We start from the raw sequence: 24,965 nt of genomic DNA on the forward strand, positions 1-24,965 counted from the left end.
GAGAGAGTAAGTGAATACAGAAAATATTTTTTTCTGCCCTGTGAGTTGTCCAGTGAAGTTGAATAGAACTAAGACAAGTTATCACCATTAGCCTATTAAGATAACACACAATACAAGATGTTGAGAGGTTTATCAGTCTGATTAGTCATAAGAGAAAATATACATACTGAGTCTTAGACGTCTGTACTTGGCAGAGTATGAATCTGGCTTACATTGAGCATTGTGGACTGATATGTTCTCTACCCGTGAAGTGTCGTGCTTCGTACCACGCCCTAATTCTCCAAACTGAATATGTAGGGTGGTGACAGACAGTGTTGTTGAGTAAGATCACTGAAATGAAATGACATGTAAACTAGAAGCAATAGTTTTAGGTAGTAAGCAGCCAACATTTATTGAAGCCTTTTCAGAAGCTTCTTTAAGTTCCCACCTCCACAGTGGACGTCCAGGTGGAACGGGCCAACCTCAGTGCAGGCCGAGTCGGCCAACCTCAGCGCAGGGGGAGTCGGCCCATCTCAGGACAGGCGCAATAGGCCCACCTCAGCGAAGACTGAGTTGGCCAACCTCATAGGAGGTGAAATGTTGCTTAGGTTTATGACCATTTTCTAATCTTTTTATCCCTTATAATTAAATAGCCTGTTTTTATTACTGTGCCTTTAAGACTGATATATGTAAATGACCTCCATTCTGATTGGTTGCTTCATTTAAAAAGAAGCTTAGGCTGAAATATTCCAATATAACTTTTATATATACATATATATATATATATATATATATATATATATTTTGCAGCTTAGTTTCCATATGTGGAGTTGTGGAGTGTATGGACTCTGGGGGAATGGTATGTTTTAAAACAATAACAGTGTTTAGTTTACATATTATTGTTTCAGACAAGTGAGGAAAAATTTGTTTTTCCATATTATAAACTCTTTAAAAGTGCAAGAAAGCAGTTATATTGTGAAATGTCATTGTTATGCAGTGTTTGTTTTAGCTGTGCTGCTCATGAAAACTTAATTGTAGATCCGGTTTAGCAGTAAGAGATAAAAGTAAACAAACAGAGATTTTCTGTTGTAAATCATTTTAGTTTATTTCACATTGCTCAGTGGACAAATGGCTTTAAAAACAGTGAGAACAACCTGAATGATTGGAATGATTACGATACATAAATATCTCTGACAGGAGATGAATGACATCCTTTAAGGCAAAGCATGTAAACAGTCAGTAGTCTTCCTAAACAGCAATGTCTGTCACCACAGCTCCGCCCACACGACTGCGCAGTTCCCCTAATGACACCAATTACAGAGCTAACACTTACTATATGTGTATGTACATATATACATAAAAAACAATTCAAACCTGGCATTGAGACAGTAGGCCATTTTGTTACACAGCATGTATTTTACAGTAAAAGAATATGTACATATTTAAAACATTAGCAATAATACAATCTTCTTTTCCATGTAAGATTCTGGAAACACCACATTTCATTAAAAGTGAATGAAATACAGGGAAAACATATTTACTCACTCGTACCTCTCACAGGTTTATTGCTGTATTCAGTTAACTTCAACATTTCATATCCACCACCTGCAACCATCTCTCTTCTTCACACTCTTTTTCCCTCATAACAGTGATTTTATAGTCTAACTCACTTATGATGGTTCCAGTATTGCAGGTATATTGTTCACTATACAGACAATAGCACCAATTTTCCCCAGACTCACCCTAAATTCACAGGAAACTGCTTGAAGGTCTATAACCCTCTCACACAAGAAAAACAAAACACAAAAAAACATGCCACTCTCACTTCCAAACTACAACCATGGCCTTCGCAAATGCTCCTGCACCCTAGAAACATAATTCCACCATTCATATTAGGGATGGTATTGATCCAAAAATGCTGGCTTGAGGAAAAAAGAAATTAATCCAGTCCGAAGTCGATCCTGAAATAGCACAGAATTGCTTGTAACAAAGTGAAGTAGCTACAGGTAGCATGACTTTAACATAAACTAATACCTAGACATTCATATGAGGGAGTATCGGACTGGTACCAATATCAGCCCACAGTCAAGGTTTCTGTATCGGTACCAATACAGGAACAGTAAAAGTGGCCATTCACAAGCTTCCTGATCTTCACGACTTGCTTATTTTCACATCTTCATACTTAACAATCCTGCCATTCTTCGTGACTATCTCTTTGATCTCCAGCTGTCCACTTTTGTCATCATAACGTCGTTGGGTCACTGTTCCATCTGGTGGTAAGGGACAAGGAATGGACATCTTCGAGAACTCGGTGACAAACGCTATGTTGGAACCTGAAACTAACGCCTCTGGTTGTGGAGCCGGGTTACGGTTGATGCGAACTACTTGTGCTTCAGCTGCTGGTGCTTTGGGAAAAGGTGTTGGTAGACGTTGAAATTTTTGGTTTGGAGCTAGGCCAACATGCCCTGGTCCTCTGGCAACGTCTTGTGCCACCAAAACTGGGTTAGGTCGTCCTGTTCCTGCCCCTGGCTTAGCCACCACATCTGCCCCTAAAATTACACCAGCCCGCCGGATTTCAGTGATCACTCCAACCATGGAGGCTCTCTCTGAAGGGTTGGTGGTCACCATCTTGGACACAACGGTGCAGTAAGGGCTGTCATTCAAAGTCTCCCTGATTTTGGTGGGAGACACAAAGTTGGTCGGCAGCCTGACCCTTGCGATGAGCTCAGCAATGATTTTGCCCATGGCCCACACGTCCGAGCGCTTGTCCCGAACTCCACTGGCTTGCAGGATCTCGGGTGCGGAGTAGGCCTCATTCCCCAAATTCTGGGCGGAGGATAAGCCGTTGAATGAGAATTTTGCAAGGCCCATATCAATGATCACAGCACGATGGGTACCATGTTCAACCTAATGGGATAAAGAGGAACAGGACATTTGTTCATCATCACCATTTTCCAAAATGACTACCAGAAATCTCAAATGTTGTTTTATGTCCTAGCTTTTTGCACTGGAGCTATACTGTCAGAAATAAAGGTACTGTGCAGGTACATTTTTCATTTATCAAGGCACAAAAAATGTAAATGCACCCTCAAAGGTACAAAAATGGTTTGAAGATCCAACTGTGTACCTCACGTGTTTTTCCAAGGCAAAAGTACATATTTGTACCATTTCTTAACTGAATGTTTTAAAACAGAAAATAAATAAAACTAAAAGCCTCCAGAGAGGGTTTGTGGAATCAACACAACTTATTTCAAATGAATAAGGTAAAATTATGCTATCTAAAGGTGTTGTAGATGTACTTCTGAGGGTACCACCCCAGTGACACTTTAGCATCTTCTTCCTGAAAGTGTACGAGGCTAATGTGGCTAGGTATCAGCTGATTCATGCCTAAATCATTGCACGCTTTGCTCAAACATTGTTGAGCTGTTGAGTAATTTCAGGTAGACTTGCTTATGTGGTTTCTGACATTGTATAATGTGATGAGTCTGTTTACATGCTTTCAATAATCCGGTCATAATCGGCTTTCTGCAGTTATCTGATTATTCAAGTGGATGTAAATAACATACTCTGATTTTTAGGTTTAGAAATTCTGTTAAGAAATCCGATAAAAAGAGCTGGATTTTAGCCCAGTAATCAGATTTCCCAGTGCATGTAACTCTTACTCTGATTTCTTTCAGATTTCTCAGACTGCACGTGTGAAAACAGATCGCGGTGTTGGAAACCCACCCACTAGATGGCAACAAAACACTTCCGAAGCGACGCTGAAACCAACTACATGCTTGATGAAATGAAGAATTTAAATATCCTTCATCTTCTAGATGATGTATGTTCATATTTTCAGGTAAAGTGGCGCGATGTAAAAAAAAAACAAAAAAAACAATAAAGTTTGAGTTTTACTTTATGTTTATGTCACGTCTTCTTCTGTGAGTTTATTGGCTGGTTGTAAAGCAGTAAAGTTTTCCCATTATCTGATTACTCAAGTGCATGTAAATTGATCGGATTACTGAAAAAAAATCTGATTTTCTGCAGCTATCAAATTATTATTACAAATAAAAAACCTCTTTCTCCAAACATGATGACCTGAATTATTGCCAAAGAGTTCTGTTTCGTCTGTCCAGACTGGATTGTTTCAAAACAGTTCTGATTTGTCTGAATCAGGAGTGTCCAATCTTATCCACCAAGTGTCAGTGTGGTTGCAGGTTTTCAACAAAACAAGACCTCACCTGATTAGTAGCTTGAAGGCGTAGAACCAGGCATGTTCCTGCAGATACACCGGCCTTTTGCAGATAAGAATGGACATTCTTGTCTAAATGCTTCCGGGCAAATTTTAGACACATAACTCTGCTTCTTTTGGACAGCCGAGTTTCATGTGGGTTGTAGGAACAGACGATTGTGGTGCAGTTTGTTTCTTACATCTTATATCTCTTATCTTCCTTATCATCTGAGAGCGTGTCGAGAAATCTTGCATGGCGCATATGTCTGAGGATGATTAGTTGTGGTTCCATGTGTAAAAAGACAAACATTCTGTGTGCATGACATGTTACTAAACTGGTTGCTATAAGCATTGATTGCTTGTTATGCAACATTAGCCTGATAGATCCAGTGCAAAACTAACGAAGCAAACTTCGGACACATCTTGGCTGATCAGGACATTAGGGGCAAGGAGGAGATGTGTCACTCTCACCATGATGTTGTCAGGTTTAAGATCTTGGTGGACGATGTCTTTGCTGTGCAGATGGAACAAGCCTTCACACATACCAGTGATGATGGTGGCCTTCACCCTTGGGGTCAGCTGTAGGAACGTTTCATTAGAACTTTTAACAAACATAACAGAACATTCAAATTTTTATCTGCTTAATTGATCATTTGTAAAAAATAGTTTACTATTAAGCATAAAGCCTTACCTGTATTTTAGATCTCTGTACATTAAATATGGTCGTCTCAAGATCCTCTCCAAAGATGAACTCCAGAGGAATGTGCCACTTTCCATCTTGCAGCCATGGATCGCCAAGAAGCTTAACCACATTGTTGTGATTGGCATTGCTGCAAATTGCAAGTTATTGCCATGAGTGAAAGACCACCTTATCTGTGCATTAATGCCAGTATTTGAGTTACAATCTTAATAAAAAAGGTGATAAGAGTTCTTTGGAGCAAAGTCTTTGACAAACCACTTTTGATTTGCTAAATAACCTTGCAATTATGGTTCTGTAGAACAATGGATAGTTCTGCAGAACCTCTCTGTGTTGAGCTGCTAGCAAGCAATGAGGGCTAAACAAGGAGGTGAGAACCTCCTGCTTTGAAAACAAATCACACTTCTCCACAAAGACTACCATAAAACTCAGCACAACTGAAGCTTTCTTGACATAAAAAAACTGTCACAATAAAAGTAGCATTTAAACCCAAACAAACCCCACTTTTATGAATGTTAACCTGTTTATTCACCTATGAAGATGAAAATCCAGTTCACTTCTGTTTTTGTAAATCATACACATTATCATCAAAACACATTCAATCAAAGTTATTAAATAAAAAAATTAATAGTTCAACTGAAGACCTCCAAAACAGGTGGAGCTGCATTTTATGACTACTGTGAATGAGGGTCAAAGAAGCATTGTAACCTCTACATAATGTTATAAGTTTTTTTCTTAGAACATCTTAGCCAAAACCCTTTATGGAAAGATAATTTTAGGTTCATAATCCTTCAAATTAAAAGAATACTTCATCCATTGGTAAAATATTTGCTGGTCACTTTTGTTTTCACATTGGCTTTTTAGATGAAGTATTCTTCAAACATTAATACTGAAACGGTAGAATCAGGATTGCGGCTTTACTCACTAATATACTTTGCATTCTCTGTCAAGCTGTTCCTTGGAGATGAAGCCCAAGGGCACTTTCTTCATCGCTGCCCAGGTGCCATTGAATTTCTCCTTATATATTTTTCCAAAGCAGCCCCTTGCTAGTGTTCTTGTAGAGTAGTCCATCTGGTGATAAAACAAGACAAACATGAGACTGATGAACAATCCGAAGGGTTTCTGTATTATTATTTTTGTATTTCCCAATTCAGCAGGTTTCACAATCTTATTTCCTCCTTTGACGTGTTCTCTGTACTTTAAGGTGGGGCAAAAAAAAATCCCCAAAGAATGAGGTCAGGTAAGTTAGGCAACACCTGGCACTAACACAGTAATCAGTGGAATTTTATACGGTCCTCATTTTAGGTGCAGAGTATCTGTATATGATTTTCAAGGTGTATAATTTACAGCAATTCAACTAAATGAAAAGGAAATTCTACTGATTTTTCAAAATTCCTGTATAACTAAATTGTTAAGACTTAAGTCATTCAGAGTCAGTCAGAATGGTTTAAAATGGTGGCTACAGGAACCAGACGTCAAGAGATTTTGATGTAAAGTTGAGGTTAAAAACTTCCCTGACAATAAAGCGGCAATCTCAGTGTTTTGAATAAAGGGAGCCTCTCTGGTATTCCAGTGTATTCCCTAATGAAAGCAGGAGGTGGATTGCGAATATAACTTTACTGAGATGCATCAGATCTTACACAGTTCTTTTTCTTCTGTAGGTCTGTTAAAGGGAGGCTGAGGCCAAAATTAGTGCTTATCTTTAACATTTTTTCTCGTTCTTAACAAATTTTAAAGACCGTTTGTCATCAGTAAAACCTCAATGACACCTTTTCTGGTGAGTAAAAACCTCTCTATGCAGTTTTAACAAAGAATACCTCTGTATTTATAGGCCATACTAAAAAATAAAAGAGTGAATTACAGCTTTCCTCCAATATGCTGGACAATTATATAGTATTTCACTCAGCAAGAACAAGCGCAGCACCAAAAAAGCTTCATGTTATAGTCTTCAGTAGGCCCACACTTTCTGGGTGTACTTCAGTTACCCTTGTTCTCCACCTCAGAGGCAGGAAAGTGGAGAGCAACAACATGTAGAAACACATCACCACCAACACAGTCATGTAAAACCACTTGAAGCTATAAAACAGAGGTTATAAGATTCTGTGCTTCATCAGTTTCTTACCACTGTTAAAATAATACCAGATATGCTGCATTAGTTTCTAAATGCAATTTTGCTTTTCAGTTGTATGTCATTTAGAGAGGGTCATTTAGAGATTCAGTGATATGAGAATTCTGGGCCGAGGCTGAAATCTAATACTTGCCACCTATATATCTGTGTGCTGATGCTGATACATACTTATCAGTAGTGAGCTATAAATGCAATAAAATGAAAAATTTTTCCAGCTTTACTTTAAAGTTCTTCTGTTCTTGAGTAATTAATGCTTATGTTCTGTGACTGTAAACAGATTCAAACTTATTGGAAAGGTATTCATAAGATAATAAAAAAGACATTTTCTTATATGTTTGTATTTAAATCAAACGTTTTTGAGCAATTATCCCCTGAAATGTTACTGATATCACTGTGCATCATTATGGACACTTCAAAAGAAATGAAAAAAAAACAAAACATGCACTTAATAATCCGATAACTGCAGATAATCAGATTTTGTCAGTAATCCTATCAACGTGTTTACACTTTTGCTCTTGAGTAATCAGATAATGGGAAACTCCAGGTCTACATGAGTCAGGAAGTATTTGGATTTCTGGTTGCAACCAGCCAATAAACTCACAGAAGAAGACACGACGTAAATGTAACGTAAATCTCAAACTTCATGCAGCAGCTTTTTTTAAACCTCGTGCCACTTTACCTGAAAATATGAACAAACATCATCTAGAAGATGAAGTATGTAGTTGGTTTTAGAGTTGATCCAAAAGTGTTTTGCTGCATCTCAAAGCCGTTTGCTTATTTCCATCTGTTTCGCACACGCGCAGACTGAGAAATCCGAAAGAAATCAGAGTAAGAGTTTACATTCACTGAGAAATCAGATTACTGAGCTAGACTGCAGGCATCTGTTTATGATTGGATTATTGTCAGGGTATTCCTCCAATCCCTTTATTACTATACCCAGTGAATGTGCATACAATGTTTCATCAGAACTGGCAGTAGGAACACCAGACTACGGTCATCTCATTTAGTCTACAGTCTGTAATTTCACCTCAGATTAGTCATATAATGGATGGATGAACGGCAGCATTGAAAGAGAGCTAGTTTTACTCCACATAACTTTACATGCTGAAACATATTTTTTGAATGTGTCAACGCCTGATAAAAACAACTACACTCGCACAGGGTGGGGTTAGACGGTTTGAAGCCCTATTTTTTCAGCTTTGTATTCAACATTGAGTAAGATATGGTGCAACGGCTACTGTTTTTGACAGGCTAGCAGTGCTCACTTCACCAGCTTTCTTTTTCTGGGAATTTGGTCTCTAAAGGTTTAGGTTGCTGTGTTGTAGTAAAACTATTTAAACCTTTTCCATGTCTTTTTTCAATCTACAGTAAAGCTAAAATATTGATATTTTTTGAGACTTTTGGAGCTTAAGTCTGTTATTCAGTAGTGGTATCGACACATACCTCACATATAAGTTAACATGTACCTAATGTCATAGTATTTTTGGGAAAAAGTGCAAAGAGCAGTTGCTAATTAAGTGTTCAGAAACATGAATTGTGTCCAGGCTAGTGCTGCTGATCAAATAAATACTGTGATTAAAAGTACAAGCCTTTCCTCCAGGGCAGCCCAGGCTGTCAAACTAGATTATGACGTGTCCTGGTTAAGTCATCTTGAAATTACCGGAATTGTGAGCTGCTGACAGGGGAAAACTGTCCATGTGACCGAAAGAAAAGGGGTTAAACTTGGAAAAAAGATTTGAAAAAATCCCTCCTGTTTTTTGGGGAGTCAATTTGACCCCATTTAGTGTTTAATATCTCTAAATAAATGATTGACATTTTTTTTCTTCTTATTTCATGTTTTTTTCTAGTTTAATAGGGACAACTGAGTAAACAAAGAATTAACATGATGATATGTTTCCAATGTCTTGTACATGAATCAGTCTCCTTTAGGGTCAACTTGACCCCAGGCTGTTTTAGCTGTATAAAACAAGAAATATTAACATTTTACACACCTTTGTTTTGGTTGTTTTGGATAACATTGAGGTCATCATAACATACAATTTTATAATTTTCAAAAAACTTCCCTCTGTTTTAGTGCCCTGACTAAATACAACCATACCTCTAGCAGCAGGAACCACTGATAGTTCACACAAAATGTGGGATGGGAAAACATAACTTTGATATTTCTTCGAGGTTTAATTTGCTGGGGTCAAACTGACCCCAAGGATAAAAGATGTTAGTAAATCTGAATATAACATGGGTTAAATAGCAGCACTATGATGACAGATCGTATTCACAGTAAAGGTGGGAAATATGATGATATGTTATCATTAATGTGATAAATCATATCATAATACATTATTCTGGATATGGTCATAAAAAGACCAGTTATAGACAGCCATTCAAAAAACCTGTAAATAACAATAACCTGTAAATAAGTAACTGTATAAACTGCATAGTAACAGGTATCTGATTGGATGTTGGAACAAAACCTTGTATTTCCATTTTCTGGTTGTTTTTTCAGTTTTTGACATAATTGGAAAATGCCTGCTGCCCTTTACACTGTGTATAAATTTCATGATAAATGAAAGCGGCTAGAATTACTTGGAAAAAAATTCTGGTTCCATTGACTTACATTAAAAGTAAAGTATGTTTTTCCTTCTCCTGTAAAGTTCTCATTTTCGAGATACAAGGTTTTGTTCTGACAGCAGCGAAATATTGAATAAAAATAATCTTAAGCCTTCTTTAAATGTGGCACTCCTTTTTTTGTATTTGTCTATTTTAACCCATTCACAAACCTCAGAAAAACTACAGATTACAGATTGTGTATGGTCAAAATGTATTTAAGTATTGTGGTTATATTTTCCCCACATCACCCACCCTTAATACAATGTAAAGATGCATTAATTACTGTGTAAAACAGCCTGTTTTTATATTTGAATAGCACAAGAACATTACATTAACAACTGTGAAGCTGTGAAGCATCTTTACTTTACAAAGTCACTTCCCTGCTAGAAAAAACGTTATAGATTAGCATAGCTGGCCACCAACAAAACCAACTTATCGCTGTTGTCGGAAGAAACCCTCCAAAATGGTAACTTTACAGGAGAAGGAAAAACATACTTTACTTTTAATGCAAGTCAATGGAACCAGACATATTTCCAGGTCATTTTGGGTCGTTTCTTTCAGTCCATTCTTCATGAAATTTACACACAATGTAAAGGGCAACAGGTATTTCCAAATTATGTCAAAAACTGAAAAACAACAAAAATGGAGATACGAGGTTTTCTTCCGACAGCAGCGTTGTGTTATTCTGGATGGTGGTTTTGTGGGTGACCAGCGTAAAGGAGTTTAGACCAGAACGTAATTCATCATTCAAGTTCAGCAGGTTAAGTTAGTCAAGGAAACAAAATTCAACTCAACTAAACGATAAAACTAAAAAAAAATGCAAATTACTGAAAAATGCGACGTTTTAATGTTCATTCGTACTGACTTTACTGAAGTCAGCTTCCTATTCGCCAGCTTCTTGTTCGAATTTTTCCGTTCCACCTTAAATAGTGCAGCGGTTACACTCTGGTGCGCGAGGCGTTACAACGACTCCTGCGCCATTTAAGGTGGAACGGGGAAATTCGAAAAAGAAGCTGGTGAAAAGGAAGCTGACTTCAGTCTAGTACTCACTCTAGCCTGTTTAGCCCTGAGCTGAATCCGGACTGAATTATTCTCGCTTTGGTTAGTATTTTGGAACAGGCTAGCTTCTTAAGTTAGCTTCCTACAATATCTTGTCATGTTCACGTTACCACGTTTTAAGTCTGTAAAGTACGTCCGCTGTTTCTCTCAAAACCACCACCAAACTGGAATAAAGTAGGTTTGTCTTATAAAGCTTATAAAGGAGAATCCATTCAGGCCCGGCACACCATCCTGAACACTTTTCAAGGTAAGCTAAGCTATTACCCGACAAGTTATATTAGCATAGCCTCAGTGCTCCATCTGAGGGAATGAGCAAATAGGTAACGTAGAAATTTGTTTTCTGCTGTGAAAGTTTTTTTTACTAAAGCTTAACTAAAGTTTTAGGTAAGAATAAAATCTCAGTTAGTCCATTAAGATAATACAAAACAGCTGTCTATGTCCAAAGCCTTTGAGAGGTTTATGAGTCCGAGTGATTAAGAGAAAATATAACGCTAACGTTACATAACCTGGGTTACCTTAGTCGTCCGTGCTTGGCAGAGTCCTCTGATATGAATCTGGCTCAGGGTGAGCATTTTGGACTGATATATCCTCCACCTCTGAGGTGTCATCTTTGCTACCACGCCCTCATTCTCCAAACTGAAAATGAAAAGACAGATAGTATAAAAGGGGAACTCCACTGATTTTTCAAAAAAAAATCTACAGAATTGAATGGTCGAGATATAAACAAAGTCATTCAGAGTGGTTTGGTGTGAAATGCTCAGTCTTAGAGAAACTTGTAGAGTCAGAACTGTTCACAGTGGTAGTGATAGGAACCAGACGTCCACCTCTAAAAGCTCCCTCACAGAGAGTCACTACATTATATGGTTATGAATTTGCTGCCTGACGTCTGAGACATTGTTTTACTGTAGTTTTGCTGTAGTATTTGGAGTAAAATGTGTATTTTTAAAAGCCATTCATGGCAGAGGGGTTCATGTAAGGCATTGTGAGGCAAAGGTCTTTAAAGAAAATGTATTTTTCCAGATTAACCGCTATTTTGCCATCATCAGCATCATAAATAAAACTCATAAGACTTGTTCACTGGTGGTTTTTGATTGTAAGTAGAATGGCTGTATTTGTGTTGTAGACAAGGTGACCCCTGGTTCCTATCAGCACCACTGTAAAGAAGTTGGTAAGTTTCTCTACAATGAATCATTTCACATTAAACCATTCACAATGACTTTGTTTACATCTTAATGAGTGAATTAGACAGAAATTTTGAACAATTTGAATTCCACTTTAAGTAAGACTCATAAATCTGATGGGCCGTGATGAGAATGAATATTAAAGCAGTTCAGATATGGAAATCTAGTTTAACACAGGTTCCTATCAATTCTGGCCAATAATTCTGTGGTGCTTATATTTATTTTTCACTTTTTAGGGTTTTGACTAAACCTAAAAAAGTATGTAGCCTAAAAAGAGTTGATTCCACACAAAATGGTCTAAAACCCAAAAGACACCTGGCAAGAATAGAGTACACTATTCAGTATCATTTAACCTTAGCAAGGAAATGCGCAGAGTTAGCGATAGCTTAATAATTAAGCTGGGCACTACACAACTTTCAAAATCCTAACAGATTTCAGAAACGGTGAGCGTCCCACACTTAACCCCCTGCTGCACGCATTATGAGAGCAATTTAAAAAAAAATGTTCAGTTCACTTTTACTGCATAAAAAGGACCTGATTATTAAATTCAAAAACATATTTAAAAAAATAATGTGTGCAATGGTCATTCTGGAGTACATTGCCTTGAGGCAACACTGGCAACTGAGAGGAAATGATATAGAGCTGTGTTCCCTGAAGTGGTGAGACCTGGCTTGTGACTGGCTAAATCCATTCCACTGTAGCACAGTGTTGCTTCTAGGCAACAAACATATTTCTGCAAATTCTCATAACAACAAAATGATAATGAATGTTAAAAAAAGAGATTTTAAAGTGCCCACTAAGAGAGAGTATGACTAAGCACATGCTTTTTTTGACTCACTCAAACTCTTGTCTTTTTTGTCATCCCTTGTTGTCTTTAAACATGAATAATATTATTGTAAAGTAAGGGGAATGAGTGTGTTGCCCTGAAGCAACACTGTGCAATAGAGGGTTAACATCACCTTTTTACAGAATTTGTTGTATTTTTGCAGTGAGCGCACACACAGTAGTCGAAAAGAGGGAACTGCACGCATGACCAGTTTTGGCTATGTAGAAGAACTCAAAATCCCAGATCTCAATGTTATCACATTCTGAAAAAAGACTATTGGAACTATTAGGATAAAGGAAAGGAAATTGGTTTAATGGTTACTATTAGAGAACACTACTTTCCTGTAACATACCTTTCTATCCCATTTGGAAAGCGTCAATGCATCTGGAATCCCTGTTAAACCATAAGAGTCCTTTACACTGTGATATCAACCCGTCAGGAAAACACAAAATATCATTACTATTGGACATCAGGAACCAACAGGAACTTAATGGCTTCTGTGTCTTTTTTCAGCAGGTCACTCAGTCAGTGGACACTGGCAAAATTGTAGGCTACTCTGTCAGCTCCTTCCGGTAAGCACAGTTTTCATTACAAGTTTGACATTTGACTTCGTTTTCAACTTTGTCTAAAGTAAAGACAGCTGTCTTATTGTACCTGTTGTAGAAGGCGGTATATTTCAGACAGACTGTCTAGACCAGCGGTCACCAGCCCTGATCCAGGAGATCTACATTTCTGCAGAGTCTGGGTCCAACAATAATCTGCCAGACCTGCACCTGCTAATGCGCTTCTTCAGTAATCCTTGATTGGCTACATCAGAAGCATTAGTGTCAGGTAAGGGTCATGATGCAGGATGGAACTAAAGTCTACAGGACAGTAGATCTCCAGGAGGAGGGCTGGTGACCACTGGTCTAGGCAGGGACAGCAGAATATCTCACTCCATGTACGGCCTGGGCAAACTGTGGCAAAAGTTTAGGAGTTGACTCTCAATTCCTAAATGCCCCAAATCGAGGAATCGATTTATTTTGAGATTGACTCCCAGTTCTACTCTGATCATCTGATCATTTTTCGACATGACTGTAGAAAAAAAAAACGTAAAATTAAAATTGCACGTCTACAGTGTACCTTACTTAAAAATATATTATCATCTCTCTCTGATAACGTGATTACCAGAGGAAAACAGATCACACACACACACATTTTCTAAGCCGCGTATTCTTCTGGGTCGCGAGGGGTGCTGGAGCCTATCCCAGCAGTCTTTGGGCGGAAAGCAGGAAACACCCTGGACAGGTCGCCAGTCCATCACAGGGGAAAAGCAATTCAGCAAAGACAATTAAAGCTGGGTGAAGTGCTGTTGTTGCTAATGATTTTAATGATAGAAATGTTCTATACAGGTACCAGTAAGTTTATACCGTTTGCACATGGTATAAACTTGTGAATTAACAGTTACTGTCTCTAGAGAAGGTCTTAATATGATGAACTTTGAATGGATTATGATGGTAAATCTAGTACTACAAGTGATAAAGTAGAGTATGTAGTAGAAAAACATCTTTAATTACACGTTTGAATACATGCATGTTTTATAATGACGATATTTTGTGCAATCATAAATGCAAAACAGTCCTAGAACTGTGACCAAACTGTACTGTCATTAAACTCACACTGGAGCCAGTAGGTGGCAGTGCTGTCTTCATTTAACTCACTAGTGGAGTCATAACTGTACCATGAAAGTTGATATAGAAGTGTAATATTACAGAAGTTCTTTATTGTTATGGAGATATTCCACAACTTTCTAAAAGTGGTTTTGTATTACTGCAGTTATCACAGCAGTAGAGTTACTGTGTTACTACATTTATTCGTGCATCTTCCATCCAGGGTTCCATACATTCATTCATTCATCATCATTAACCACTTAATCCAGATAGGGTCGCAGTGGGTTCCATACAGTATAATAATATTAATAACGCTATAACAAAAAAGGGGCTAAAAAAGGAAAAACATATAAAAATCGTTGACAGTAGGGTGATATCCTGACTATGTTTTGCACTAGTGCACAAACCCACCACTCCCCCCAACATCTAAGCTGAGTACAATAAATAATCTCCCTGTTAGCTGTGCTTGTGTAAGGAGGTGCTGTGGCACTTTTTATGGCGGCTGAATCTTGACCTTTATACTGCGTCTGGAAGAATTTCCCCAAATCTCCGTTCTCATAAAGCTTAGTTTACAGAGGAATAGAAAACATAAAATTGTTGCAGTTTTATCAGGTTTTTAATATTTCAAAACATTTCAACACAGTTTTTCATGATGAATGGGCCGGTATAAATGATCCAGAAATACTTGGATTGAACATTACGTTACAGTCAGTGTGAGTGAGAAATCATTTATGCCTTTCTGAAACGTGGTATCAAGGAGGGTCTAAGATAGTTTTGGGTGTTTGAGGAGGAAACATGATATTAGTGGTTCATATTATTTTCCCCCACCCACTGTTGCACAGTGATGTAATGAAAAAACAAAAATGATATATGATATGAAGATTTGTGCGCAATATGACCAGGAAGATTAACTAACAAGTTAAAAAAAGGTTTTTGATTTCAAGTTGACTTCAAAGTTAAGAACATTATTCCTTTCTCCTATAAATGTACCATTTCAGAAATGTAAGAGAATTTGAGTTTCTGAGGTGTCTACACCAGTTTTGAGAATTTAATGACAAGTAATAGGAGATAATAAGAATTAGAGAGTGAGAGAGTGAAACAAAATATTCATCTAAAGTGGTCAAATCAAGGGTTTTACTAAGGCGCATGCAACTGTAGTGGTCAATCCAAGGGTTTTACTAATACAAAGAGACAATAATGGTCCAACAAATTACAAAATGTTCCACTAGAGGTCTCCAAATCCCCAAATTCTTACATAGTGTAGCATTAAAGATAAGTTGAGCATGTGCAGGTCATCTGCAGTGGACTCTCTATTTAAAATACTTTTCCATGTTCAATATTTTTTTCCCCTTCATCTAGAAAATGAAATATTAGTGACATAACTTCAGAAAAGTTTTAAAGAAAGTGAAGAAAATCTACAGCATTTTTCCAACTTGTTTTGGCAGTAGTGAGGAGAGTGAAGGAAAACCAGTAGAATTCGTTAATAGCTGTGAACCAATTGTCTAGGACATCAGAGGTCAATGTGTTGAATAACAGTGATCCAAGTAGATGTTGCAGTGAGTTTATTAGTAGTTTGTAGAGCTGTTTGAAAATTCTAATTCAAATAAAAATATAAGCACATGACAGAAGAACATCTTTGCCCTGGATAAATGAGTGTATTCTTAGACTGATAAAAGTAAGAGACTTTGTTGTTTTATAACAAAATGAAAAAAACCTTTAAATAGTAATGTTTGTATAAGGGGTTAAGAATTATCTTAATGAATAAGACATCAACTTAGTGTTGTGCCCCTTTAACTGTGGTAAAATAACCATGACACAATCTCAGTCCCTTATCGCTTTTTTAAAAACAGCTCTAAAATACAATACAATAAAATTATTAATAATCACAGTAAGTGAGTCTCCTTCCAAGCAATGGAACTGGTTAACAGTAGCCTATGGTTGCCATCAATAATGTTTTCAGCAGTGGTACAGAACTGGAAATATTCATTTTATTATTTGTATTTAAAAGCATAGTATAATATTTAAGAAGACTATGTTGTAGTGTTATTTATGTATAATATAATATAATATATTTAGTGCTACAGTGTAATCATATTACATGCTGTATTACAATATAATTTAATAGAATGTTTGTTACTAAAAACAGTCTTTTTTTTTTTTACATATGACCATTTTCTAACCTCTCTTTAGCCCTTATAATTAAACAGGCTGTTTTTATTACTGCGCCTTTAAGACTGATATATGTAAATGATCTCTGTTCTGATTGGCATACTCTTTCAAAAAGCAGTCCAGGCTGGGTTGTAACTTTAGAGTGAATGGCCAGGGCAAAACTGCTGTAGGCAGTAAGTGCTGTAGGTGGATCTGACATCACAAAAATGAATTCAAAATGAGCTCTTAGTTTCCATATGTGGACTGTAGAGGAAATGGTACGTTTAACAGTGTTTAGATATTTTTTTTAATTTCAGAAAAGTTAGGAAAGGTTTTTTTTCATATTATAAACCCTTTAAACGTGAAGGAAAGCACTGTTATATTGTGAAATATGTCATTGTTATGCAGTGTTTGTTTTAGCTGTGCTGCTCATGAAAACTTAATTGTAGATCCGGTTTAGCAGTAAGAGATAAAAGTAAACAAACAGAGATTTTCTGTTGTAAATCATTTTAGTTTATTTCCTTTAAGGCAAAGCATGTAAACAGTCAGTAGTCTTATTAAACAGCAATGTCTGTCACCACAGCTCCGCCCACATGATCGTGCAGTTCCCCTATTACAGTGCACTGATTACAGAGCTAGTACTCACTATATGTGTATGTACATACTGTGTAATATACATAAAACAAAACCATCTGTAATAAATTAAAACCTGGCATTGACACAGTAGGCCAGTGTGTTAAAGAGCATGAATTTTTACGGTAAAAAAGAATATGTACATTAAATATTAGCAATAATACAATCTTCTTTTCCATGTAAGATTCTGGAAACACCACATTTCATTACAGGTGAATGAAATACAGGAAAAACATATTTACTCATTCGTACCTCTCACAGGTTCATTGCTGTATTCAGTTAACTTCAACATTTTATATCCACCACCTGCAACCATCTCTCTTCTTCACACTCTTTTTCTCTCTTAACAGTGATTTTATAGTCTAACTCCTTTATGATGGTTCCAGTATTGCAGGCGTATTTTCTTCAGCACACCTGAAAATAGCACCAATTTTCCCCAGACTCATCCTAAATTAACAGGTAGCTGTCTGAAGGTCTAAAATCCTCTCTCACAAGAAAAAGTACAAACCACAAAAAACCTGCCACATTCTCTTCCAGACTACAACTGTGGCCCTCGCAAATCTTCCCGCACCCTACAGACATAATTACCTCATTCATAATACAGATCGATCTGATACCAGCAGATCAGATATTGGAGGAAAAAAAGAATGAATACGGTCTGATTTTGTAACCAGTCTAGCCTGAAATAGCACAGAAATGCTTGTGACATAAAACAGTAGCTACACGTAGCGTGATATTACCATGAACAAGTACCGAGCTATTCCACGTGTGCAGGTGTTGTAGTTTGTATCTGACCAGTATCACTATCAGCTGATACTCAAGGTTTCAGTATCAGTATCGATACAGGAACAGTAAAAGTGGCCCTCTCTAATTGAAAAGCTTCTTGGTCTTCACGACTTCCTTATTTTCATGTTCTCATGCTTAACAATGTTGCCATTTCTCATGAATATTTGTTTGATCACCAGCTGTCCGCTTTCATCATCAAAATGAAGATGGGTCACTGTTCCATTTGGTGGTAAGGGACAAAGAATGGGTACCTTGAAGAACTCACTGACAAACACTCTAATTGGAACTGGAACAGGTCCTGTTCTTCTGGGGCCATCGTGTGCCACCAAACCTAGCTTAGCTTGTCCTGTTCCTGCCTTTGGCTTAGCCAACATATCTATGCCTAAATGTATACCAACCGATAAATGCCGGATTTCAATAATCATTTCAGCCATGGAGGCTCTCTCTGAAGGGTTGGTGGCCACCATCTTGGACACAACGTTACAGTAAGGACTGTCTTTTAGCATCTCTCTGATGGTGGGAGACGCCAAGTTGGATGACTGTCTGACACCTGTGATGAGTTCGGTGATGATTTTGCCCATGGCCCACACGTCCGAGCGCTTGTCCCGAACTCCGTTGCCTTGCAGGATTTCAGGCGCAGAATAGGCAACATTTCCACAGTTCTGGGCGGAGGAGAAGCCATTGAATGAGAATTTTGCAAGGCCCATATCAATGATCACAGCACGATGGGTTCCATGCTCAACCTATTGAGATGAAGAGGAACGGGACATTTGTTTATTATTACCATTTTCCAAAATGACTGCCTTAAAACAATGCTTTATCCAAACCTTATCAAACTTTCACAATTGTTCCTTTACAGGAAATGTAGGAAAAGCAGCCAATTTCGAGTTGTTTTTTTGCATTGAATCTAAAATGCTAATATAACTTGCCTCCAATTTAGCATTGTTCACATCTAAATCATGGCACACTTGCTTCAGACATTCTCAAGCTGTGTGATTTTAAGTAGACTTGCTTATGTGGTTTCTGACACTGTATAACATACTGTTATCTATAACATGGACTTGTAATTCCTCAATAAATGATTAATGAGATTCAAGTCAGGAGTCTTAATGTTTGCTGTATGATTGGGTCGTTATCCTGTTGAGAAGTCTCCAGATCTTCTCCCCAGATTTAGTGTCTTGGCCAATGAGAATAAATTCTCATCTAACATGTCCCAATACATTGCTCCGTCCATGTTTCCTCTGACGATGTGTAATGTCCCAAACACATTTACAGAGAAGTAGCCCCACATCAAGATACTCCCACCTTCATGCTTCATTCTCCAAACATGATGAGCTAAATTATTTCCAACATTATTTTTTTTAATTATTTTATATATGCACAAAAGTGTTTGAATCCTTGCTTCCTATCACTGTAGATAACAGTATGTCATACAGTGGCAGGAGCTTCATAAGCACAAAGTCTAGTTGAGATAAGTGTCTGATGATTTATGCATGTGGTTTACTTGATGCTGAACTGGTAACTATAAGCTAACTCACTTGCTAGCTACATTACTCACTAGGGCAAAACTAGAGAAGCAAACCTGGACGCATCCAGACTAATCGACCACATTTGGGGTACTGTGTAATTTTGGATTCCGGCTGAACTATTGTTTAGATTCATTTAATTGACCCTGTGTAATTCTTACCATGATGTTGTCAGGTTTAAGATCTTGGTGGACGATGTTTTTGCTGTGCAGGTGGAACAAGCCTTCACACATACCAGTGATGATGGTGGCCTTCACTTTTGGGGTCAGCTGTAGGAACGTTATATTAGAACTTTTACCACACATAAAAGAACATTCAAATTTTAATTTGCTTAGTTGATTATATTCTAAGTATGTTTTACTGTTCGGTATTAAACATATAGTCTTACCTGTACTTTAGATTCCTGTACTTTAAATATGGTTGTCTCAAGGTCCTCTCCCTTGATGAACTCCAGAGGAATGTGCCACCTTCCATCTTGCAGCCATGGATCTCCAAGAAGCTTAACCACGTGGCAGTGACGTGCGCTGCTGCAAATTGCAATTTATTGCAAGTCATTATAGAAGCATGTCCATCACTGGGGTGCAGTGAGATAAGTGAAAGATGCTTCTCATTTGTGCAATAATGCCAGCAATTGACCCACAATCTTAAAATAAAGATGCCATAACGGGTTCTTTGGACAGTGTGATTTGCTAAACCTTACAATGGATAGTTCTGTAGAACTGCTCTGGGTTGAGCTGCTAGTGAGCAATAAGATGTATTTTAAACATAAATTACAACTGCAGCTTTCTCGATATCAAAAATTGTCACAATAAAAGTAGCATTTAAACCCAAGCAAACCCCACTTTCATAAATGTCGACTTGCTTATTCACCTATGAAGACAAAAATGGATAATTTTCACCGAAGACCTCCAAAACTGGTGGAAATTGAGCCATTTTTAAAAATAACCAGTTCCAAGTTTAAACCCTTAGTCAACCCTTAGTCAAGGACCGTTTAAAAACCTTTATTTTTAAGAGTGTTTTTATAGCTGGTTATCCGTGAATTTAAAAGAATACATCATACAAACATGGAAACTCAGCTTCATACAGATTACATTTTGCTGACGCATTCATTTAGTTTTGTTTTCACTTTACCATTTTAGATAAGGTATTCTTTAAACAGTGACATTGAAATTACAGAATCAGGATTGCGGCTTTACTTACTGATAAACTTTGCATTCTCCTTCAAGCTGTTTCTTGCTGATGATGCCCATAGGCACTTTCTTCATCGCTGCCCAGGTGCCATTGAACTTCTCCTTATATATTTTTCCAAAGCAGCCTCTTGCTATTGTTTTTCTAGAGCAGGCCATCTAGTGATATGAAGAGACAAATAATGAGAATGATGAAGGGTTTCTGTATTATTATTCTTTTTCCCAGTCCAGCAGGTTTAACAGTCTTATTTTCCCTCTATTACATGTTCTCTGTACTTTGACGTAGGGCAAAAAAATTACCCAAAAAAAAAATCCCCAAAGAAAGAGGTCAGGTGAGTTAGGCAACACCTGACACTAACACAGTAATCAGTGGAAATTTATACTGTGCTCATTTTAGGTGCAGTGTATCTGTGATTTTAAAGATGTAATTTTAAAATGCCTAATGAAAAAGAAATTCTGATTATTCTTCCAAATTTCTGGATAGGCAAAAGACAAAAACAAAGTCATTCAGAGTCAGTCAGAATGGTTTAAAATGGTGGCTATAGAACAGTTATTACTTAAAATGGTCATGAAAGCTGCCTGACACCTACGGAATTATTTTATGATAGTTCTGATAGTTTTTAAAAAATATGTTTATAGCAGAGAGCTACACTATATGGCCAAAAGTATGTGGACACCTGACCATCACCCTTACATTTCCAATTTCAAAACCATAGGCATTAATATGAAGTTGCCCCTTTTTGCAGCTATAATAAGTTCCATTCTTATGGGAATACTTTCCCATCATTTCATCCAAAGGAATTTGGGCCCATTCAGTTAAAAGAGCATTTGTGGTCAGGCACTGATGCTAGACGAAAAGGTCTGGCTTGCGAAGGACTTTCCAATTCAAAGCATGGAGGCACATGAGCTAACAAAGTAAAAAAGGTTCATTTGAATTAAAGTTGACTTTAAAAGCTTCTCTGACAACAAAACAGCATCTCAGTGTTACTGCTTTCCAACTAAAGGGAGCCTCTCTGGTATTCCAGTGGATCCCGTAATGAAAGCAGGAGGTGGACTGCGAATATAATTGTTTTTCTTTTTTTTTCTTCTATAGGTCTGTTAAATCAAGGCTGATGCCAGTTTGTGACAAAATTAATGACAACATACTTGTCCTTAACATTTGTCTTCTTGTTCTTAACATGTTTTAAGACACTTTTTCATCAGTAAAACCTCAGACCTCTTCTAAAGGACAAAATCTTTCATTTACCAATGAATACGTCTATATTTATGAGCCATACTAACGAATAAAAGAGAGCAGTTAGTTCCTGTTCATTAAGTGTTCAGGAACATGGATTGTGTCCAGGCTAGTGCTGCTGAGCAGGAAAATACTGTGATTAAAAGTACAAGCCTTCGCCCCAGGGCAGCCCAGGCTGTGAAACTAGATTATGATGTGTCTGTCCTGGTTAATTCATCTTGAAAGTACCGGAATTCTGAGCTGCTGACGGGGAAAGCATCCATGTGACTTAACGAAAAGTAGGAAAACAAGATCTCAAATGTTATTCTCATATGATATAGTGTAGCAGCACTGTGGTTACAAATTAGAAGATGAAGAAGAAGACAATTAGAGCAAAAGCTATACGGTTCCAGCAACTGTGGTGCTTGAACCCCTAAGTCCATTAAGATGATACCAAACAGCTGTCTATGTCCAAAGCTTATGAACCTGAGCGATTAAGAGAAAATATAACGCTACATACCTTAATCGTCTGTGCTTGTCAGAGTCCTCTGAGTTTGAATCTGGCTCAGAGTGAGCATTTGGGCCTAATATATACTCTACTTGTGATGTGTCATCCCTCCTACCACGCCCTCATTCTTTACACTGTAAATGAAAAGTAATGATGGACAGCATTGCTAACCAGAGCAGATAAAACAAAAGAGTGATGGCTCATGGGGAATTCCCTGCCAAAGTTTATAGTGAATGTTCAGAGTTAACTTCTTCATTACGTGAAATGTGAAAGTTGTGATGGTAAAACTAATGAGTCTCCATTTACTATAGTGTCCTTATTTACTACTTCACCTTAATATGCATTAGAATAGGTTTATCTCTTAGGAAATAAGAAATTTCTAAAGCAATACTGACATTTACTATAGTTTACTCCAGGATACTGGCTACACCAGTATTATTGATTTCCATTAGACAATTCAGGAATTTTATACACAAGCAAAAAAAAGTCATTTGCCTATTGTTATAGTAAATATTATACAGCATTATTGACTCTTTATAGTGTCTCATTACTGTTGTTTTACAGTTTTAAAGGGTTTTACAGTTTTACAGTTTTATAAACTCAGTCATTCAGAGTGGTTTGACGTGGAATGCTACGTTCTACACTCCTAAAAATTGTGATTCTTCAATGGTTCTTTAGTAAAGAAAATGGTTCTATATAGAACCATGAACACTCCAAGAACCGTCTGCATGATTTAAGTGGTCTTTGCATCATGAAATCATTCTTCAGATTGATGGAGAATGTATTGTAGATGGTTCTATATATGGTACCTTTTTGTAAATGGATCTATGTGGCGCCCAAAAGGGTTCTTCTATTGTTACGATGTCAAGCTTTTCAAAAAGATTCTGTTTAGATCTGTCTATAGCACATTCATACAATTCTTTTTCCATCAATCTGAAGAACCTTTTCATGATACAAAGAACACTTTAATCATGCAGATGGGTCTTTGCGTGTTTATGGTTCTATATAGAACCATTTTCTTTACCCCTGAAGAACCATATTTTTTAAGTGTATAGAGAAACCTAGAGTCAGAATTTTTCACATCAGTAGTGATAGGAACCAGACATCCACCTCTAAAAGCTCCCTCACAGAAAGTTATTACATGAAATGGTTTTGGATAAGTTGCCTGATGTCAGAGACATTGGTTTAGGATAATTTTGCGATAAGATTAGACTAATTTTTAAACCCAGTCATGGTGGAGGGATACATGCAGGGCTTTGTACAGCAAAATAGTCCCTAAAGAAAATGTATACATTTCAGATTTATCACTATTTTATCATCTGCAGTATTACGTATAAAACTTGGCACGTGTGGGTGGTTTTGGATAGTAACCCTGCTAGACAAATCAGTGCAGAGTAGCTCCTCGCCAGCAAAAACAGCATATAGCCACTGTCCAACAAAACAAGTATCTCCAAAATAGTAACTTTACAGGAGAGGACAAAGACATTATTACTTTTTAATGTATGTTAAGGTAAAGAGATTGTATTCCAAGTGCTTTTAGAGCATTTCTATTGGTCCATTCCTCATGAAATTTTCACATGAAGTAAAGGACAGCTGGTGTGTTCAAATAGAGATGCATGGTTTTCTTTGGACAGTGACAATATATTATGTTTTGGATGCTGGTGTGCTGGTCAGCAGTAATGGTTGATATTCTGATCACCACCAAAACCAGCATATCGCTGTTGTCGGAAAAAAAACTTGTATCTCCAAAATGCTAACTTTACAGGAAAAGGAAAAAAACCTACTTTACTTTTAATGTAAGTCAATGGAACCAGACTTTTCTAAGTCATTTCGGATTGTTTCTTTTGCTCTATAATCTCATGTGCAGCTGCTTCAGAGCATCCATTCTATTGGCAGTGCTTTTCTACTGAGATGTAATTAAGCTCCTGTCATCAATGGGTGCACCTTAAAGTAAAATCTTAAAAAAAGATGGTTCTACAAGGGTTCCTTAGTAAAGATAATGGTTCTATATAGAACCATAAACACTCAAAGGGTTCCTTGCAGCAGGAAAGGGTTCTTCAGATTGATAAAGAATGTGCTGTATATGGTTCTATATAGAACCCTATTGAAAATGGTTCTATAAGGGTTCTTCTATAATGCTGATGGTACAATAGTGATAAATCTGAAAACATTGTATCTCCAAAATGGTAACTTTACAGGAGAAGGAAAAAACCTACTTTACTTTTAATGTTAGTCTATGAAACCAGACTTTTTTCCAAGTCATTTTGGGTCGTTTCTTTTGGTCCATTCATCATGAAATTTACACACAATGTGAAAGAGAACCAATATTTACAAATGATGTCAAATAATTACAAAATATGTCAAAAAACATCAAAAATGGAGATACAGGGTTTTCGTCCGACAGCAGCGATATGTCATGTTTTGATGGTATGCCATCAAAACCATGCTGGAGTGGCCAGCTAAACCAGCACTAGACAAGCATAAACCAGCACAGACCAGCATAGACCAGCATGAAATGCTTGTGCCTGTCCATATCCATTGTATACATTGCTTTTCTGGTTCCTACCAGCACCACTGTAAAGAAATCAGAGTTGGTTCGCTTCTCTACAGTGAACCGTTTCATAT

The 24,965-nt window shown here is 37.3% G+C and overlaps 2 protein-coding genes across 2 annotated transcripts; both read right to left on the bottom strand.

The window, feature by feature from the left end:
• Window positions 1-1,063: 1,063 nt before the first annotated feature.
• Window positions 1,064-11,261, bottom strand: LOC118799113 (spindle assembly checkpoint kinase-like). Its single transcript, XM_036558820.1, has 5 exons — window positions 11,199-11,261; window positions 5,815-5,960; window positions 4,884-5,022; window positions 4,664-4,771; window positions 1,064-2,886 (listed from the first exon to the last, which is right to left on the bottom strand). The coding sequence occupies exons 1-5, from the start codon at window positions 11,253-11,255 to the stop codon at window positions 2,131-2,133; spliced, it is 1,206 nt and encodes a 401-aa protein (XP_036414713.1). The 5' UTR covers window positions 11,256-11,261; the 3' UTR covers window positions 1,064-2,130.
• A 5,888-nt stretch (window positions 11,262-17,149) lies between these two features.
• Window positions 17,150-22,383, bottom strand: LOC118798935 (spindle assembly checkpoint kinase-like). The gene is made up of 5 exons (XM_036558564.1): window positions 22,353-22,383; window positions 20,633-20,778; window positions 19,821-19,959; window positions 19,594-19,701; window positions 17,150-18,649 (listed from the first exon to the last, which is right to left on the bottom strand). The coding sequence occupies exons 2-5, from the start codon at window positions 20,776-20,778 to the stop codon at window positions 18,011-18,013; spliced, it is 1,032 nt and encodes a 343-aa protein (XP_036414457.1). The 5' UTR covers window positions 22,353-22,383; the 3' UTR covers window positions 17,150-18,010.
• Window positions 22,384-24,965: the final 2,582 nt, after the last annotated feature.

This window comes from Colossoma macropomum, unplaced genomic scaffold (genome assembly GCF_904425465.1).
Source record: "Colossoma macropomum unplaced genomic scaffold, Colossoma_macropomum, whole genome shotgun sequence".
NCBI lineage: Eukaryota > Metazoa > Chordata > Actinopteri > Characiformes > Serrasalmidae > Colossoma > Colossoma macropomum.

What these genes read in the sequence shown, in the direction of transcription:
- LOC118798935 (XM_036558564.1), bottom strand. Translation starts at nt 20,778, where the DNA reads ATGGCCTGCTCTAGAAAAACAATAGCAAGAGGCTGCTTTGGAAAAATA. An exon ending in GGAGAATGCAAAGTTTATCA is followed by an intron (nt 19,960 to 20,632) that starts GTAAGTAAAGCC and finishes TGCAATTTGCAG; the next exon opens with CAGCGCACGTCACTGCCACG. An exon ending in TACAGGAATCTAAAGTACAG is followed by an intron (nt 19,702 to 19,820) that starts GTAAGACTATAT and finishes ACGTTCCTACAG; the next exon opens with CTGACCCCAAAAGTGAAGGC.
- LOC118799113 (XM_036558820.1), bottom strand. Translation starts at nt 11,255, where the DNA reads ATGCTCACCCTGAGCCAGATTCATATCAGAGGACTCTGCCAAGCACGG. An exon ending in GCCAAGCACGGACGACTAAG is followed by an intron (nt 5,961 to 11,198) that starts GTAACCCAGGTT and finishes TTTTATCACCAG; the next exon opens with ATGGACTACTCTACAAGAAC. An exon ending in TACAGAGATCTAAAATACAG is followed by an intron (nt 4,772 to 4,883) that starts GTAAGGCTTTAT and finishes ACGTTCCTACAG; the next exon opens with CTGACCCCAAGGGTGAAGGC.